The sequence below is a fragment of the Chrysemys picta genome, chromosome 10, assembly GCF_011386835.1.
Source record: "Chrysemys picta bellii isolate R12L10 chromosome 10, ASM1138683v2, whole genome shotgun sequence".
NCBI classification, from domain to species: domain Eukaryota; kingdom Metazoa; phylum Chordata; order Testudines; family Emydidae; genus Chrysemys; species Chrysemys picta.
Window position 1 is genome coordinate 36,237,112 of NC_088800.1, and position 21,119 is coordinate 36,258,230.

General features: G+C 39.4%; 1 protein-coding gene across 9 annotated transcripts in view; it reads right to left on the minus strand.

The window, feature by feature from the left end:
* SCAPER (S-phase cyclin A associated protein in the ER) overlaps window positions 1-21,119 on the minus strand; it is a 524,758-nt gene that overhangs the window by 24,744 nt on the left and 478,895 nt on the right. For all 9 annotated transcript variants that reach the window (XM_065558411.1, XM_065558415.1, XM_065558414.1 and 6 more), the window contains 2 exons: window positions 16,204-16,441; window positions 13,586-13,735 (listed from right to left, as the gene is read on the minus strand). In XM_065558411.1, coding sequence (XP_065414483.1) covers window positions 13,586-13,735; window positions 16,204-16,441 — 388 coding nt within the window. The remainder of the gene's footprint in view (window positions 1-13,585; window positions 13,736-16,203; window positions 16,442-21,119) is intronic.

A 21,119-nucleotide genomic window follows, 5' to 3' on the forward strand; every position in this document is an offset into this window, starting at 1 on the left:
GACAACTCCCACCTGTTTATGCTCTCTGTCTGTGTGTGTATATATATATCTCCTCAATATATGTTCCATTCTATATGCATCCGAAGAAGTGGGCTGTAGTCCACGAAAGCTTATGCTCTAATAAATTTGTTAGTCTCTAAGGTGCCACAAGTCCTCCTGTTCTTCTTTTTGCGGATACAGACTAACACGGCTGCTACTCTGAAACTTGTAAACTTGTAATAGCAATAGATGAGTATGGTCCTTTGCATGTTATTTTCACCTGATTGAGGTGTGTACAACTGGGTAACCAGCCAGTTTAATGTCCTGATTCAGCAAGTTACACAAGCACACGCCTAACTTTAAGCGTGTGAGAAGTCTCAACTACTCATGTGCTTAAAGTATCTTCCTGAACTGGGGCCTCAGTTTCTTATCCCAATCAACTTCAATTTATAAAGCACTAACCCACAGGCCAACACACTGTAACTGTTTATCAGATGAGAAAGTTATCAGACACAAATTTGGACATGCTACAAATCACACGTATCTACAGAAATACATGTATACTGTGGCATCAAATAATAAAGATCAATGTGCAATGTCTCAAATCCATATATTTTATAGAAAACATTGAAATGATTGAAATATTACCTCTTTTATCTTTAGTTTTACATTATCTTTCAAGAGGTCAACATCAAATTTAGATAAAATCTACCACCCTTCCTCCAACTCTTTGATTACCTGATTACCTCAGAATTGGTTAACAAGAATTGTGTCTTTATACATATTGAACCTATATGTTTGCCACTGGTCTCCAGTTTTGTCTAAGACTATTGGAACTTAGGTGCAAAAGGGCTCCTGAAAAGCCTTTATGTTTGAGCAGGACTTACATATTAAACTTCCCTATTTGCTCAAGGTGTTATTTTGTGTAATTATAGATATATTTAACATCTCAAAGTGATTGAGGATTTAAAAAAAAAATTAGCTCATGGCAAGGCACATTAACTTTTTAGAATGACTACTGATCTTTTTAAAAAAAACCTATGACTTGCAATTCCTTCTGTCTCTATTAACTTGATATTTTGGTGGTGTTTGAACACTACAGATTGCAGGGTTTGGATTAAATAGTTTGACTCACATATAGCATGTGGACGGGAAATTCTGTACTGGTAGTCATTACTAGCAGTTCAGATGTAGTATGCTGCATGTAAGGAACTGGATCTCACTTAAAAAAATCCAAATGTGGATGCTTGGTCAGTTGAAAAACAACACTACATCAGCTTTCACTAAAATACCAATTATGTGCCTGATAATGTGGCTATTTATGTCCATTCTATATCCCACTACCTACTCTGTAGTGTCAAGTGTTTGCACACTGGTTTGGTGGACATTAGAGGATCTTTGAAGCATGCCCTTTTCTGCAACTTAATTTGGGTACTGTATCTGAATGAATGACATATTGGTGAATTTGGGATGGGTTACATGACCTCAGGTTCCATTTTCTGTATTAAAGGGAAGGTCTCTCAGGACTGTAGGACAGACGTGGGCAAACTACAGCCCGCGGGCTACATCCAGCCCACGGGACCGTCCTGACCAGTCCCATAGCTCCCAGCCCAGGAGCCTAGTCCCCGGCCCCTCCCCCGCTGCCCCCCATCGTCCGTACCCATGCCGCTGAGAGGCCCGCGCTTTGGCCTGCCGCTCCTGCTGGGCAGCGTGGGGAGCGTAGCTGGCTCTGGCCAAGTGTAGCGGCTGCGAGCTCCTGCTGCTGGTAAGGGGGCAGCGAGTGTGGGGGGTTGGGTAAGGGAGTGGGGGGTCCTGAGGGGCAGTCAGGGAGGAGGGGGCGGTTGGATGGGGCGGAGGTTCTGGGGGGGGCAGTCAGGGGATGGGGAACAGGGAAGCTTGGGAGTGGGAGTCCCGGGGGGGCCTGACAGGGGATGGGGATGTGGATAGGAGTTGGGAGGGCAGTCAGGGGACAGGGAGCAGGGGGGTTGCATAGGGGGCAGGGGTCCTGGGAGGGGGCGGTCAGGGGACAAGGAGTGGGGGGGTTGGATGCATTGGGGGTTCTGATGGGGGCAGTCAGGGGGCAGGAAGTGGGAGGGGGCCAGGCTGTTTGGGGAGGCACAGCCTTCCCTTCCCGGCCCTCCATACAGTTGTGCAACCCTGATGTGGCCCTCGGGCCAAAAAGTTTGCCCACCCCTGCAGTAGGAGGACTGCATAGCTCCTATCTACTCAATGGGCCTGATTCGCCACGGTCTTGTGTAACCATTTACACCTATACAAAGTGAATGATAAGAAAGGTCTAAAACTCTACCAGTTCCCATTGCTACTAGGACACATACAGGTAATATATCAATGTAGGCCTCAACTATGTTGAATGATGATTAGGAGAAATCTGTACCTGAAAGAATCCCTTGGAAATGAGATCTTACAGGTACCTAATAAATATTTAAGATAAATCTGGACCAAAGGATGATGCAATACTAAAATTCTAATCAAAATTTGACATTCACAGTTTGAGTCTTCTCTCATTTACACTGGTGTAACTCAATTGACTAGAATGGAGTTAGTCTTGACTTAAGTTAGCATAAATCAGAGGAGAATCAGAATCTTGGTCTTCAAGAATTAAATCTGATTATTGGAGGAGAGTTCTTCCTTCACACTTGGAGAGATTCTCTAGAGGTGGTTGTTTCCCAACCAGTGGGCCACAACCCCCAGAGGGTCATAGAAGACAATCAGGTGGGTGGCAAAGCACTGAACATTTTACCACACTCTAAAGAAAAGAGAATCTTGGTCTCCCACTCCCCGGAGACCCTTACCCTTCAAGGTAAAGTATTCTCTGTTAACCTCTCAAAACTCACACAAATAAATTATACAGCATTATCATTGTTATAAAGGAGACATTTTTGACTTGTACTTTTATAGTAAATGTAATGTGGTTGTGAAAACATTTGAGTTCAAACAAGGGGTCACCAACCAGTAAAGGTTCAGAAACACTGCTCTGTGTGCTATATTACTGAGATGGCAGAAAGAAAGCTTTAAGCTGAAAATAGGAAAATTTTCTGCCATGAAAGGTAAATTATCATCTACCAGTAACTAAGTTTAGTCACAGACTAGCAAGACTTTTCATAGTACTCACCTAGGCTACATTATTTTTAACTTACATTTTATAATTAGACTTGGCAGAATTTGACTGTTTTATATGAATGTTTATTTTTAAGCCTTTTTCCCTATAATTACCAATTCAAATTTTCACAGATGCAAAAAAATACTGGGGGTCAGACAATTATTTAATGATTGCAGACAATGAGTCTCAAAAAGTTAAAGCATTATAACCATTAAAACACAAATTGTCAACATCACATGTCAAAACATACACAGTAAATAGCCTTAAATCTAATTCTAATAAGTTTTCAAGCAGCATTTTTCTTACTTTGGCTATCTGTAAATTTGGATTATTATGGAGGGAAATACTTTCCCCTCAGTTTGTGTGTGTATGTTGAAATTGACGTTTATAAACATTTACCGATAAAAAGCTAATCTTTCCAAGCCTATTTATAATTCTCTCTCTATTTCTGTACAATTCCAATAAAACATTATTTTATTTAAGCCTAGTGGAATTGGGTATGCAGACTAATTTGGACTGTAGCAGCCTGGCACCCCTAGAGAAGTATCAAAATACTTTGGCCCCTCAAGGAAGACAGAGAGGAGTAGTTAACTGCCTGAGTACGAACACAGAACAGGCTGTTGTCTTTCTTTCCAAACAGTGCACAGCAGCGCTGAGGGGAGCCACTGTGGGTATGGAGAGAGTTGAATGGCTTACATTCTATGAGGCTATCATAGGAGATCGTTCCCTCACACACTAGGCAAAACAGATGATGGCTCTCAGCAACTGATTAAAGATTTGCAGACTTCAGACTTTGTTTTAAATTTTTGTGTGAAATTTAATTCTCATGAAAATGAGAGACTGATAGCTTTGGTTAGAGTCAGACAGAGTAAAGGCAGGCGTCATGCAAGCTTATTCATACATCTCTGCCAAAGTAGCTCTATCTTGACTGGCCAAACCCATAATATTCCAGGATTGGGTCTCGGCTGAGAAGAAAGCGCCTATTAAGCAGAATCATGCCAAACTCTGTGGTGTTTTTTTTTACATGGACAAGTGTCCACTAGGGATTCAGCTGAGGCCACCAAGATCATTTTATTTCTGACCTAAGATTAGAACCCAGTCCTCCAGAGGCTAGTAGATTAACTCAAGGCTGTGCCCAGCCCTCTTTTTCACCTTAGAATTCTGTCCAACTTTAAGCTTCAGTTATGGGCTACATTTTTAAGGCTGGAAAAAGTTTATTCTGCAGATGATTCAAAATGACAGAAACCAGAAATCCTTAACTGAATGTAACTATGGTTCATCATCATAAAATCTTTGTTCAGATATGTCAATATCCCACAAAGCACAGGACCCACTTTGGTGTTTTATCAGTGCAGTTAACCTACAAAGCTATTAAAGATCTTGCCTTACTTGAATTACCTGTGGTCACTGTTATTTATTGCATTTTAGGCACAGCAGTTTGAAAATTTTCAATACATTTTTTGCACCATGTTTTTGTTCATCCATGATGAACAATTACAATTGTGTTAATTACAAAAAAAGAGCACCCATCCCATGTGGTAGGTCGCCTTGTTAGACTCTTAAAAATACAATTCGTTCCTAACAGTCTAAAAATGTCTTGACAAATTATCTACAAGATGTTCCCATGCTTCCCCAATTGTATCTAGAGTGGAAAATCATTCTTATTGAAGGCCTTTGTCCACTTAAACTCCTCTTGGGTTATGTAAAACTCACTAAAACTGTGTTTTAATTCGCTCAATTTTAAGACAATGAGTTTTATTACACGTGGATTTTTTCTGGTTTATCAAGACTACAACACACCATATGACTTATGAACATGTTAAAGTATTCAAGAACATCCCCAATGATTTTTATGGTTCCAATTGAAAAAAATCATTTTTTTTTAGTATCATATGATTGTAAACAATTTGGCTACAAATAGTCAAATTGATGTTTAAAGTCCTATGTTAAAAGGACACTATAAATATGAAATCTACTTAGTTAAAAAAAATTGAGCTAAAAGTTGTTTGGGGTACTATTTATTTATTTTTTTACCAAGATTTGTGCTAATTACAAAAAAAGAGCACTCATCCCATGCAGTAGGTCGCCTTGTTAGACTCTTAAAAATACAATTCGTTCCTAACAGTGTAAAAACCAATTCACTGACAGCACTACTAGGACCCTAAGAATGCCCCACTGCTAGAGGGCAAGAGGCTCCCTAGTAGTCTAAGCTGGTCTGAGCGGCTACATGTATCTGAACTCACTGCTGTCATAATCTGTATCTAAAAGCTGTTATGTAAGGTATCAGATGCGAACTGGTAACACAGTGGCATTAAGGATATACAGGTGATATATGAAAATAATAAATATGTACTGGAAATAGATTATTGAAATGTGTTTGGCAGGTAGGTCTTAAGCACCCTTCCCTAGACAAAGGAATGTGGTCCCATGTGCTTGAATGGTCTTCAGTGGAAAACTGAGAAGAAGAGACAATGAAGTACATTTACATAAAAGATAAACAAAACCATCGAACTAGTGAATGGAGATTGCCACTTAACTATCCAGATGGGGGGAGGAGGGAAGAGGAGACTGCAAAAATTAATACGGCATCAGCTCCCTGGTAGACATAGCAAGCTGAGCCCCCAGGAAGGCCACCTGACTTTGAAAACACAGATAATCATTGAGGATATAAGCAGAGAGAAAAAGCCATTTTGGCGTCCTTCACCTGAAGAGCCAAAAAAACCAAGCGCTTTGAGCCCTGTGTTGGATCCTTGCTAAGAACTGGCCAGTCATGCTGGAAGCACAACTGTGGTGAGAAACTGCTTTGAACAAAAGGCTCTAGTTTGTTTAATTAGGTTTTAATCTTAGAAGCATATTTTTACTTTTGTTTGTAACCATTTCTATCTCAATTATTCTACTTGGTATCACTTAAATATCCCTTCTTTATAAATAAACTTAATCTTGTTTTATTACACAGCCATTTCAGTACAGTATTTCAGACTGAAGGGTAAAATCCTCAGCCAAACTAACAGGCGGGTGTGCTGTGTACTGTTTCTTCAAAGGAGCAGCGAATTTGATAAAGTTTTGAGAGTGCTACAGTGAGAGGGGCTGAGCACTGCAGAAGAGACGGTTTGGGGTAAATTCGGGACTGGAAAGGCTGTTGGTGTCACCCTGCAAGGAGTAACCAGGGTGATGGAAGCCAGGGCGAGGTCACTGTGCTGTAAGTAGGCTGCTGATGTCACCCTGCAAGGAGTAACTAGGGTGATGGAAGCCAGGGCGAGGTCACTGTGCTGTAAGTAGGCTGCTGGTGTCAGGCTCTGAACCAAAGTTGCACACCACAGAAGCACTCAGGGTTACAGGGCAGGCAGTGACACAATCCCTTACTGGTCTGGGTGAACTCCCAATGCCTCACAACTACCCCAGCAGCAATGCGATTATAACAAAAATTTAATAATCAACTCCACCAACAAAACCACTGGTGGAGTCTCCAGCTTCTCTTTCCTATACCTGTCCCCCAAGCCTCCCTGTCAATTTATGTGGTTTTATAATCCCATTATCCTATTGTTAAAAGTTTTGCTCTTCCCTTTTGTTGAAAGACTGATGCAAACAGCAGTGGAAACTGACAGACTACAGTAAGAAAACAGTGAAAATTATACACAGAAAGTGCTATCAAATGCACAAAATAAACCACCTACAAAAATTAAAGCTTTTTTTCCCCTTTAAATTCTATAGGTGAAGTAATCTTAGGTGTTACCTGTAAAACAACAGGAAATTATTTTCAGACATAATAGTGATTTTAAAGTTGACAAAGTCTGTTTAGACACTTTCTATGATAGCTGATGCTTCTCTTAGCAGCAGTAACTTCAGCTGGCTCCTCTGGTGGAAATACTGTTTCAGAAGGAGCATGCTGCTTAGAGTTATTGCTCCCTAGCTCTATTCCTTTCCCCTCACTCATGCAGTGGGTTTCCCTAGGCTTGAGTAAGGGAGAGAGTGAGGTACACTGGCTTTGCACGCCCTTCCATGGGTTAGAGGCCCTTTTGCCCCTTTATTCCACGTCTTTTCCTCTTTTGCATGCTGGCGAACAGCCAGGTGCACAAGGTCCCCAGTAAACAAACATCCTCTTACAGTTCTAAGAACTGGTATGTACGGAAAACTGATAGTAAATACTAGCTATATCTCTCCTGTCATAATTTAACATTTCAGAACAATAAAGGATATCAGACACTATGGCTGAAATTTTCAAGGCAGTGCAGGGGATTTAGCCACACATTTTCCACTAAAGATAAATCCCCTGTACTGCTATGAAAATTTCAACCTATGGGCTTGGAAAACAGTCTGAAGTAAAACTTGGCATAATTAACTTTTACAGTTACGCTTTGCTGCTTCTTCCTCAAGCCCCAGCTAATGCCTACAAGTGTAAAATAGTAACTAAGTATCTACTAGTAAGTATAATTTCATGTCACAGAAACAATATATTTAATAATGCTGTTATTGTGCTTTTTCAGTTACACAACTATTTAAGTATTACAAATTTGCAAATATTAATTTAGGAAGCTCATGGAAATGAAAGAATTTATCAGCAACTTTGATAAACATGACTTAACATATTTCCCACACATGCAACCAGTATTTGTGTCCATAAATCACATAGCTAGATGTCAAAATAATCTCACAAAGGACTGGATTAAAAAAAAGTCAAATGCAAATTTTAAAGGTAGGTTGAGGTTTCTTTAAAAATTTGGGCTTGATTTTCACTTACACTAATGGCCACTTTACACCACTCTGACAATGTGAAGTGGCTTTAAAGTGAGTGTAAATGTAATTTAGACCATTTTATAATTTTATGGCCTTTTTGTTTGTTTTAACTTTATGTTAAATAGTTGAAACAAAGTGTTTACTCTTCGTTTTTTTTAGCATTATATTTATACCCGTGATTTTACTGCTGTGTGATGTGTAATAGTTTTAAGAAAGGAGAAACTCCTCTATTGAAAAGTTGACTGGTCTTTTTTCATTTTCAAATTACAGTTGGTGTTATACTTGTACAAAAGGTTCTGTCAGTTTTGCATTAAATCTTCCACATTAAAAATGCTATTGCTGTGTCCTAGTAGGTAGATGACAATATTAAATGAAAACTAACCCTTTAATATATGTATTCCTATTTTCAACAGATGGTTTATTGTAATCCATTAATGTTATAAATTATATATGAATTTACAATAAAAACATTTTAAATCTAAATGACTTTTCTTGAGCCAATAAATGCGGAGTTTATACCCAGTGACCTAATAACATCATGCTTCAGATTGATAATTTAGAGGTATAAGGCTCTGTATCGTATTGCCAATACCCAAAGTGAATCAGACTCACACAAAAGCAGTTTAAATACATTGTTTGTGTTAATTCCTGAAAGTAATAAAACTAGATTTATGATACAGGCACAACTAGATAGATGAACAGTGCAACTTCTTTTAGAGCCTTTTGATGCAAGATCATGGGTCTAAGGTCTTTAATTTGAAAAGATTTTCCAAATTAAGAATATTCCCTAACTACAATGAATATGCAAAGATTTTTATTCCCCAAACAGTAATGTGAAGGAAGCCAAATCATCTGTCATTTGTGTTAATTTAATTATCAGGCTACATTCAATTATCCAATATAAAATGCAAATGAAGTAGATGGTTGACAGCACATAGCAATTACGTTCATTATAATAATTAAATCAGACAAAGTAGAAAAGGGAATGAAAATGTAATAAAATACGAGGGGATTTTTAATTAACAACAACATTTTAATTAGAAACTCTAATCCTATAGTAAGTCGATGATTGGCTTAATCAAAGATAGGGACATTATTTTTATTTTTATTATTATTTTGAGTGCATCTTTAGTATCATGGGACCTGTTTTCTTAAGTTAATAGACTAAATGGTGACAAATAAAGAGAACCAGTTTCACTGACCATACTTTATGCAAAGCAGATGCCTAATAAAGCAATCTTACACTAGCGCATGATTACAGAATTCTTGTCTTGTAAAAATGCAAGATGTCTAACCCTACAGTAAATAAAAGTTCACGTGCTGATACAAAACAGACTGTGCAGTTTACACTCGACTAATGATGCTAAAGCATTTAACATATTAAAGGACTGTTTGCTTTAAAAAATTGTTAGTTTCATAACCCAGGCCCTGAAAAAAGCTTTATGAAGATTAAAACAGGATATGAAAAAACTATTACTAATACAATAAATGTAGGCAATGTCAGAAAGTCATAGTAATTTTAAAATAAACTTAGCAAGTATGGTCCAAACAAAAGAGAATCCCTTTATCCTGATCACTGGTTGCACAGACCAAAAGTTATTTTGTTATTTAAATCAGGACTCCACTGTATTACTTTTCAAAAGACAATGTCACGCTTGGCAGACCTAAAATATAACATACCTTACTAATAACATTATTTTAAAATTTCCTCTGCTGCAAAATCTGTCCAGCCTCTAAAATAGGGGATGCCAAATTCTGAATAATAGGCTTGCTGCTGCTTTGTCCTACTCATCATATAGGGTTTTGTGTCTGTGCTTGTAGGCATACATGTGAATGTACACAGACACACTGTAATATACCACGCTACTTGTCTGCCTTGTTCTTGTAAGCAGGGAATTGAAATTTACAGGAGATAATAGGGGACTAAAAATCTACAGAGGAAAAGACTTGTTTAAACTACAAACAAATCACAACAAATATTTTTTGACTGCAGGAGCAATCAGAAGGCTGATATGAAATATCTCAGTCAATGGTCCCTTAAAATGCACTTGATGAATATACGAACACAGTTATCAGGATTTAAGGGATATTTGTCTTCTTCGGTGAAATCTGGGATACATGCTTTGACTTCTTGGAGCATAGAATCACAGAACTGGAACAGACCTTGAGAGCAATGGTCTCAAGTTGCGGTGGGGGAGGTCCAGGTTGGATATCAGGAAAAACTATTTCACTAGGAGGGTGGTGAACCACTGGAATGCGTTACCTAGGGAGGTGGTGGAGTCTCCTTCCTTGGAGGTTTTTAAGGCCCGGCTTGACAAAGCCCTGGCTGGGATGATTTAGCTGGGAATTGGTCCTGCTTTGAGCAGGGGGTTGGACTAGATGACCTCTTGAGGTCCCTTCCAACTCTGATATTCTATGATTCTATGATTCTAGGTCCTCTAGTCCAGTCCCCTGCACTCAAAGTAGGACTAAGTATTATGTAGACCATATTATGTGTTTGTCTAACCTGCCTTTAAATCTCCAATGACAGAGTTTCCACAAACTTCCTAGGCAATTTATTCCAATGCTTTACTACCCTGACAGAAAGTCTTTCCTAATGTCCAGCCTAAACCACCCTTGCTACAATGTAAGTCCCTTAGTCTTCTCTTCTCCAGACTAAACATACCCAATTTTTTCAATCTTCTCTCATAAGGTAATCCTTTCTAGACCTTTCATCATTTTTGTTGCTCTTTGTACTTTCTCCAATTTGTCCACATCTTTCCTGAAACTGGGCACAATATTCCAGTTGAGGTCTAATCAATGCAGAGTAGAGCAGAAGAATTACTTCTTGTGTCTTACTTACAACACTTCAGCATCTTTAAGGAGGCTAATGTTTACAGTTCTAGAGCATTTGTTATTTGGCTTCTGCTTCAGGAATATACTAATTTTTTTAAAACTAGCATTGCACAAATGTTCAATGTAAAAACAGAAAGTCCAGGAACTAACATTATAGTGGTAATAAATGAACCAGTAGCACTTCCTGTATCATGGAAGGCATCACTTCAATACTGGGAATCACAGCACTAGCATACGAAAATAACAGTTGCACGCAAATCCCAGTGCCTGTTCGGTACCTGAATTTATTACTAGTTGGCCAGAGACAGTCTATGCTTAAACAGTGTAAAAGAGAAACTCAATTATTGCCCTTATCCTCACAATACAGGCATGTAACTTTCTGAAAAGGTGTTGAAACCTGAAGGGTCCAACTTGAGGTAAAGAAATGCTCCTTATTTGAGCCTACATGAATGGTCCTACAGAAGGAAAGAGAATCAAATTGACCCAGATATTAGTTTTCTCTTTTCTTTAGATTAAAACAGACCAGGAGGCATGAATATCTAGTTTCTCTAAGGAGCAAAATTTGACCATTTAAAATACATGTGGATTTTAAAAAAATTAAATAACAAATTACCAGATTCTATGACATAAAAGTAAAACTTGTAACCCATCTAGTTGGAGATCTCATAATTATTATGCCACAGGCTGAAGGGTGAAACATGGTGGTTTTAAAAGGTGGGTGGGATCTTGGTAGTCTTCAACAAATTGTGAACAGAGTGGAAATATGTTTTTGCTTGAGAAAACTGATTTTTGCAAAAAAATTTGCAAAGCATTAAATGAAAATTGCCATTTTTATGAGTGAAATGCTCACAAAGTGACTCTTAATTTTGCATATCTCTAACAGAAATAAATAGCTTGAAGAAGTGACACCAAAGCAGTCCACTATGTACACTGCCTCTACTGCCTGACCACCACTGTGCTTATTTTAGCAAGGACCTAAAATTATTTTATGTAGGTGAAAAAGTTATTTATTAATCCTCAAATTTAATCCAGTTCATAGGTAGATTAGTGATGGCACATGACTTTAACCACAAGGGCAGATGCTGAAGATTTAGACAGACTGCAACATTACCAGCTGGGAATCATGCCCTCAGACAAACACATTTATGCACATACTTTATCTCTTGGCTACCTACTCACCATAGCCATCTGCTAGGATGGCATGGTGCCTGCTCACAAGCTGGTGGACCTTTGCCCTAGGGCACAAATCTAAACAGCGATGGGCACTACAGAGCACTACAACTGACATCTCTGGAAAGAAGTTCCTCTTCTGTGCTATTACTGGCACATTAATGGTGCATGTCCCTTTTCCAATGGATCACATCTGTTTATACTTGAGAGCCAAAAAAAGAATTCCTGAAGTGGAGAGAAAAGGAAGATGGAGTTCACTGGCACTTCTGTAAACCAAGACCAGTTATACTGCAGTGGTAATTTGGAAAGCTCAGCAATACCACTCCGCTCTCAAAATGAACGCGTTACAAAAATACCACCTGCAGGCAGTCTGTGTGAAAGAGCAGTATCTCCACAGGACTTCTCAATTTCTGCTTCAATGGAGTCTAATCCCGATTCAAATTCCAAAAGTTACTTAACATTAGCCCTGCAAAACACAGGACCATTCTTGGAGTCAGTTTTCTGAGGGAGCAGTGCCAGGCAACTTTTGGATCCTGAATTAGGATTTGGCTTCACACGGTAGCAGGGCTGCAGCACTTTCTCTGAAGCTGTGGCCAAAACCGCTGAAATTACAGTTTTTACTGCATTGTCAGCCCTAAGATATTACAATGTTCAAATTGAAGTTGACAGCCCTATCATCATAGTTCAAAAGGTTTTTTTTTTTTTTTAAACGTATACTGACAAGTTGAAACATTCACTTATATCTGCTCTTCAATTTATGGAGGGGATTAAACTTCTAATTCTGAATAAAATAGTTTAACGGAAAAGGGGCATAGCAGAAACAGACATAAAGGAGTAATAAGGCAAATGACAATGTAAAATATACCATATAACCAAATAATATCAAAGGATAATGCGACAAAATACAATTTCTATGTACACATACACAGTCAGGTCCAAGTATTCAAAAATAAAGAGCAAGGGCAAAGTTTTGCCCTGATTTACACACTGGTATACCCCGAATCCAAATATCCTCAAAGTTTTGCATCCTGATTATTTTGTAAGCAGTTCTTTCTAGTGTGTGAGTTCTGGGAGTCCATTATAGCTGTGGACTGCAGTGTCCAGGAAGTTGAAGGGGATTTCCAATGTTGTAATATCAGGTTATGTTTTGCAACTAAAGCAGAATGTAAAAGTCATTCCCGTAGGAATCAGAGACCAGTGCACTATTAATATAATTTAGTACAAATAGAAAGGTTAAAATTAATAGAAGAATGAAGAACAAAGGATAAATTCTATTCTCAGATATGCATGCACAGCTCTTATTGGCTTCCAGGAGATTTGCATTTGCATATATCTAAAGGTAGAATTTGACCTTCTCTCTGGTACAAACGTCTATCCAATAGGAAAGGATAAAAAGAAAATATATGAACCTAAGATATAACACCTTTGTGGACATGAAAAACATACTTGTCAACAGTCCTGTTTTGGCAGTGACCAGACCTAACTATGGCTGGTCAGTGCTATGAGTATCTCAAGCATAGGAGTACCAACCATAAAAAATAAATAAATGCCAAAAAGAATGATGTCCCCCTTTACATTCCTCATTTAGTCTTTCGTCCTAATACAAAACTTAGGCTCCTATCTTACAGATGCTTATGTATGTACATAAATTTACACACAATGGCACTACTCACATAATTAAATATTTCAAGATCAGGGCCTAAACACGTGCACGATAATCCCAAACACATTTTCTGATTTCCTTACCTGATTATCTGGATGGTTGACAGTAAAATACCCAACACAAACAATGACTTCATGTAGCAGTCCTTCACAGGTATGCTGAGAACAGTACCACAGCAAAGAGCTGATAATATGACGGAATGCAAGAGAAAGTCCCTCAGCACCTACAATAGACTAACAGAAAATATGAAATCATAACCTAGCAATATATTATAGGGACTATCTGAAACAAATGAGAGTTGAAACTACAAATCACATACTTTTCAACATTATCAGAAAGTATTCAAGTAAGATTTTGGTTATACTTTTGATTGTATAATGGTCGTGGTAAAAAAATGCCAAGTGAACCCCTGCCCCTCTCCCTTCCTTAATTTTTTCATCAACTTATCAGTAGGATGTTAATTAATATGATAAATGCCACTGTAAATAAAACTGAATTTTATTTTTAAATGGGCAAAGAAAAATTTGGATTCTTCTCACTTGGCATTCTGTTAGCATTAAGCAGCCAATTTCATTAAATATGCAGAACATGTTCCGGGAAAACTTAATACTAATAATAATTCTCAGTAATAAGCAAAGGAAAACAAATCATTCCCAATTTTTGCAAAAGAGCAAAATACATTTCTCATTAATATCTGTGTGTTCTGAACGGAAAAGAAAGATAAATAATAACTAATAACTTTTCAAACAAACATTTTCAAAAGTTGGAAACATTCAAAATAAGACAACCATCAGCTGCAATTTTTTGGGGGGATACTTTCTGAAAGTAGGCAAATTGCTGTAGTGTGGAGATTCAGGAGAATTAGATTTTATCTGTGCAGCCTACAGCCTCTATTTAATAAACATGTCAAACAGACAGAGCGACATAAGGTCAAAGGGGAAAACTGAAGCATAAGGAATGAGCATGACAGTCTACTAACTCTAATGAAACAACAGCTCAGGCCTGTGGGAAAATATCTTTCATCTGAAAGTTTTCTTTAATTCATATCTTCTAGTCTGTGTGGACTATATGTACATAAATCTAAGTGTGCTAGAGTTAGGTTTTAACATAATCAAAATTCAGCCCAGAAAAATTGAATTTTTGTTTTAAAAAACCAGCAATGGATATCTTCCATCTCCATAGTTAATTCCCCCAATAAGTTGTTATACTTTCAAGCTTCAAAACATAATATAGTATCTATTTGCTACTTTACATCATGTAGCAATATGTTTTTGGGTCCAGCCCTTATTTAATTAGTCATGTCCATGCATGCTGTGACCTAATGCTCTGTGTTTAACCTTCCCTGATAACAACAGGCCAAGGGGCACATGAGTTTGTGTATAAAAGTTAAACTAATTTTTCAAGGAAACTATGCTTCCTCTTTAGCCTGAATTAATAGTAATTCAGTATCCTGTGTATTGTTTCTCACTACCATCTTTCAATTGTTAGACTGTCATGTTAAATGACGTACACACCCATGAGCCAGGGGATTATCTGTGCTGAAATTAATTCATACTGTGCCACAAGTGAACCTCTTCTTTTAATCAGAAAACTGTTCTATAGTCTTACTATTACATGATAAAACTATTCCTGAAAGCTAATAATCATCAGGCAGCACATAAACTATGTTTGTTTTCTTTCCTGCCTTATAGTCTGCTACAGTTCCTAAGTGTCAGGAGGGACAATGATATGTTTCAGGTGTGTGCTGCCTTTTTAACATTAACTAAATAGTTAACATTAATAGATGGAGACAAGTAGTTACTAAGATTGGAACAGTGATTCTGTCCATCAAAACAATACTATCACCCCAATTCAGCAAAGCAGGTAAGCAAATGCTTTATTGAACTGAAATTGCATTTTTTACTGCATTGTCAGCCCTAAGATATTACAATGTTTACATATGAAATAACTTCTACTTTTGGGAAATTTGTCTCTCCCAACAGGGTGGCCTTGATCCTGCAACTGGATCCATGTGGATGAAGGGGTCTTCCTGCACAGAACTAGTTGTAAGATCAGGACTATTAGTTGTATACATTATACATAAAAACTTCATTTGATATACTTCCCATCTGCCAAATTTGAATGTTTTTTTCCTGAGGAATTTTAAAAGATAGTATTTTTCTAGCTGAGTTGTACCATCTTAAATTTAAGTAAGTGGCAAGTCACACTTAAACACAGTGTGATCTAGGGATGCAGCCATCAACTCAAGGCACCTAAGCAGCTCAAAATATCATAGAAGTAAGCCATTTTCCATTCTGAAAAGAAAAAAAATAGCTGTTTGTGGACCGTGGCACAGAAGGTTTGCAAGCTTGTAACACAGGAGATTAGAATTGATATATAACATACTGGTCACCCTCAAAACCAGTGGAACAAAAATGGTAATGTTGTATATTCAGTTTAGTTTGTGTGTTCTGTATGTCTGCCTTATAATAAAAAAATAGATTGCATTTATTATTTCCCATAGTTAGACAATGGAAATAACATTAGCAAATAGCAATTCCATGCATGCAGAAATAAGATCAAAGAGTATTTATTTCATTTGTGACTCTTCCTCAAGTTAATTTTAAATACAATTATATGCATTTGGCTAAATTAAAAGAAAATGTACACAACAATATATGTTCTAATTTTAAGCATAAGTTAAAAAAGCAAAAATTGTTACCTGAAAAGCTGGCAGATCAAGAACTGCAAAGCTATTGAAGAAGCGTAAACTCTGAATAGCAACCTGGATCGTGTTCTCTGTATAACTCTCTTTAGGACTTGCCATGTTTGGATCTGAGATTGTGCCATGGAAAAGAATACAGTACAGCATATGCAAGACTCCAACTAGATCTGTAGTCCGAAGAACTGCAGTTAGCCCTGTGGGATCCTGATGTGTATTGTCAAATATGGGCCAAGACCTACCAAAGAAACATTAAACTGTCTAAAACGAAAACTACCACAAGAGCTAACATTTTTAATGTCTCAAATGGAAGAAAACAAGCAAACAGTTAAACATGAAAAAATGTGATGTCTATATGATGTCAGGAAACCATAGTATTTCCACAAAATGTTTGACAATATACCCTAATTTATATATAAAGTCTCTCTAATTATACACCTATCTTTAAGTATCTTTCTCCGAAGATATTGATCTCTAATTCCACTCCTAGGTTCTTACCAGTGTGATACCAGACAGGAACTCCATAGCTTGAAAGTTATGACCACTTTGATCATAGTAGCTCCTTGCACACCTCTCATACATATATTTAGCCTACATCCCTGGGCTCCAGGTCAGTTTCTTTATGACAATGGCTGGCAGAGGAACTCCCTTGGGACCATCACCACCTTAACTGACAAAGAGATGGTGGCTGGAACAAATTGATATATTAAATAGCAAAAAGATACCAGGACCAGATGATATTCATCGGAGAGTTCTGAAGGAATTTAAGAATGAAATGGGTGAGCTGCAAACAAAAAAAAACTAACACGGCTGCTACTCTGAAACAAAAATATGCAGCCTCTTATTAAAATCAGCTATTATATTAGAAGACTGCAGGTAACAAAACCTAAGGAAAAAGGATAAACTGGTACAACTTGTGTAAAGGAAAACCATGCTTCTTCAATCTACCAGAATCTCTTGTGGATGCAAAAATCTATGGTTAAAAGAAAACTGACAGATTTAATTAATCTGAACTTTTAAAAAGCCTTAGACATAGCCCCCCATAAGAGTCTATTGAGGAAACTAAATAGTTTTGGGGTGAAAGTTCTGCAATTACAAAGAAAGAGAAAACAGAGAGTAGGAGTAAATGGTCAATTTTCAATAGGGCAAATGGTTAACAGTGAGTTTTCTCACTGATCTATATCAGAACTGGTGTTGTTTCACATACTTAATACTGTGGAAAAGAGGGTGTAACAGTGAAGTGATAAAATCTGCAGGTGAAACAATTTAGGACAGTCATTATTAGAGAAGACTATGAAAACTCCAGAAGAGACCTAATGGACAGCAGGACGCTGGATGCAATTAAACACTGACAAATATAAGGTAATACATATTGGAAGAGATTATTTGAACTAATCATACATGCTGCAAAATTCTAAATTTAACCCCTAAGGAAAAGTACTGAACCTTACACTGAGAGAGTTCAGTGAAAACCTCTGCTTAATGTGCAGTGGCAGTCAAAACAACAATCCAGTGCTAGGATTTAATAAAAATAGTATTAAAATATTATGTCATTACAAAAATTAATAGCTGTTCTTCACCTCAGATACTGTGGTCAATTCCCATAAAAAAAAAAAAAAAGAATCAAACAGAGGGGATACATAGATGGGGATCTAAAACGATAGACACATGGGAGACTTCAATATTAAAAGAGATTGAAAATATTAGTAAGTTTATAAATAAGAGAGGACATACAAAATATATATAAAACAATGAATGATATAGAAAAGGTAAATTGGGTAAGGGTACATTTATTTACCCTTTCTCATAAAAAAATGAAAATGAAAGTCAAGAAATTTCAATTAAAATTTATAAAAAAAAATACATTTTGATACAACAGATGGAACTGATGCCCCATGTGGCAGACAACCACAGACAACCTCGCCCACAGACAACCCGCCAACCTTAAGCATATTCTCACCAGCAACCACGCACCACACCATAACAATTCTAACTCAGGAACCAACCCATGCAACAAACCTCAATGCCAACTCTGCCCACATATCTACACCATCAACACCATCACAGGACCTAACCAGATCAGCTACAACATCACCGGCTCATTCACCTGCACATCCACCAATGTTATATATGCCATCATATGCCAGCAATGCCCCTCTGCTATGTACATTGGCCAAACTGGACAGTCACTACGCAAGAGGATAAATGGACAGAAGTCAGATATCAGGAATGGCAATATATAAAAACCTGTAGGAGAACACTTCAACCTCCCTGGCCACACAATAGCAGATGTAAAGGTAGCCATCTTACAGCAAAAAAACTTCAGGACCAGACTCCAAAGAGAAACTGCTGAGCTCCAGTTCATTTGCAAATTTGACACCATCAGATCAGGATTAAACAAAGACTGTGAATGGCTTTCCAACTACAGAAGCAGTTTCTCCTCCCTTGGTGTTCACACCTCAACTGCACCTCACCCTCCCTGATTGAACTAACCTCGTTATCTTCATACTGATTTATACCTGCCTCTGGAGATTTCCATTACTTGCATCTGAAGAAGTGAGGTTCTTACTCATGAAAGCTTATGCTCCCAATACTTCTGTTAGGCCTTGTCTACACTACGAGAGTAGTTCGATTTTACTTGCATCGAATTTTTGTAATCGATATTGCAAAGTCGAACGTGTGTGTCCACACTAAGGACAGTAATTCGACTTTGTGCGTCCACACTAACGGTGATAGCGTCGACATTCGAAGCGGTGCACTGTGGTCAGCTATCCCACAGTTCCCGCAGTCCCCTCTGCCCATTGGAATTCTGGGTGTAGCCGGCAATGCCTTCTGGGTAACAAAATGAGTCGAGGGTGCTTTTGGGAAACTGTCGTCATCCGTCCATCACTCCCGCCCTCCCTCCCTGAAAGCGCCGGCGGGAAAACAGTTCGCGCGCTTTTCCAGTCATTGACAGCGCGGACGCCACTGTACTCCGAGCATGGAGCCCGCTGCGACCATCGCTGCAGTTGTGGCCGCTCTCAACGTCTCGCAGCTTATCATAAAGGTTTCCCTGAGGCAGATGCAGAAAAGTCAGGCAAGGAGGCTACGGCACCGCGGTGATGTCCTGAAGTCTGAGAGTAGCACAGACCTGTCAGAAAGCAGGCGACCCAGCGCCGAGGACATCACAGTGGCAATGGGTCATGTTGATGCCGTGGAACGGCGATTCTGGGCACGGGAGACAAGCACTGAGTGGTGGGACCGCATAGTGCTGCAGGTCTGGGATGAATCCCAGTGGCTGCGAAACTTTCGCATGCGGAAGGGAACTTTCCTGGAACTTTGTGAGTTGCTGTCCCCTGCCCTGAAGCGCAGTGACACCCGGTTGCGAGCTGCACTGAGTGTACAGAAGCGAGTGGCCATAGCCCTGTGGAAGCTTGCAACGCCAGACAGCTACCGGTCAGTCGCGAACCAGTTTGGGGTGGGCAAATCTACCGTGGGGGTTGTTGTGATGCAAGTAGCGAAGGCAATCGTTGATGTACTGCTGCCAAAGGTAGTGACCCTGGGAAACGTGGAGGCGATCATAGATGGCTTCGCAGCGATGGGATTCCCAAACTGCGGTGGGGCCATAGATGGAACTCACATCCCTATCCTGGCACCGGACCACCAGGCCACCCAGTACATTAACCGAAAGGGATACTTTTCCATGGTGCTGCAAGCACTGGTGGACCACAGGGGACGTTTTACCAACATCTACGTGGGATGGCCGGGCAAGGTTCATGACGCTCGTGTTTTCAGGAACTCTGGTCTGTTTAGACGGCTGCAACAAGGTATTTACTTCCCGGACCACAAAATAACTGTTGGGGATGTGGAGATGCCTATAGTCATCCTCGGGGACCCAGCCTACCCGCTAATGCCCTGGCTCATGAAGCCCTATACTGGTGCCCTGGACACTGAAAAAGAACTCTTCAACTACCGGCTGAGCAAGTGCAGAATGGTGGTGGAGTGTGCTTTTGGCCGTCTCAAGGGGAGATGGAGAAGCTTACTGACTCGCTGTGATCTCAGCGAAACCAATATCCCCATTGTTATAGCAGCTTGCTGTGTGCTCCACAATCTCTGTGAGAGCAAGGGGGAGACCTTTATGGCGGGGTGGGAGGTTGAGGAAAATAGCCTGGCTGGTGATTACTCACAGCCAGACAGCCGGGCGATTAGAAGAGACCAGCGGGAAGCGCTGTGCATCCGGGAGGCTTTGAAAGCAAAGTTCCTGAGTGAGCAGGGTAACCTGTGATTTTATAGTTTGTGTACTGAGAAGCTAAACCTGCCCCCGTTTCTTTACCCAGGTAATGTTGACTATCCTATCCAGTTACATACCCCCTTCACCCCCCCTCCAACACACGTGTCGAAATAAAAATAGTTCTACTTTGTTAAAGCACACCGTTTTCTTTAATACTGTTTTAGCGGGAATTTTTTAAAACTGGGACGCAGACTGTGGTGCGGGGCGGGTCTAGTGTTGTGATGCGAATGCAGCTTCTAAACTCAAGGATTGACAGGCTCCGCTGCGGTGGGATGCTTGTTTCAACGGAGCCTGTCACCCCTCCTGATCGGGACTGTGTGTATGGGAGGTCTATTTGACTTTGTGGCAGGGGGAGGACGGTTACAGATCCCATGCTGTGTGGCTCTGTGATCCTGTCTAAGGACCGGCGCTTAAGATCTGTAACTGCCCTCCCCCGCCACAAAGTCACAGAGCAACCCACCCCCCCCAACATTACATCAAAACAACCTCCCAGACTAACCGGGGCAACTAGTCACTGCATCACTGCACTGTGTATGTGCCCTGCTGCTGTGCCTGCCCCCGACTATGTACCCTGCCAAAGGAGACTGTCCTGTCCAATTTCCAACCCCCTTTCCCCTCCTCCTCCAAAAGAACATGATTGAAACAG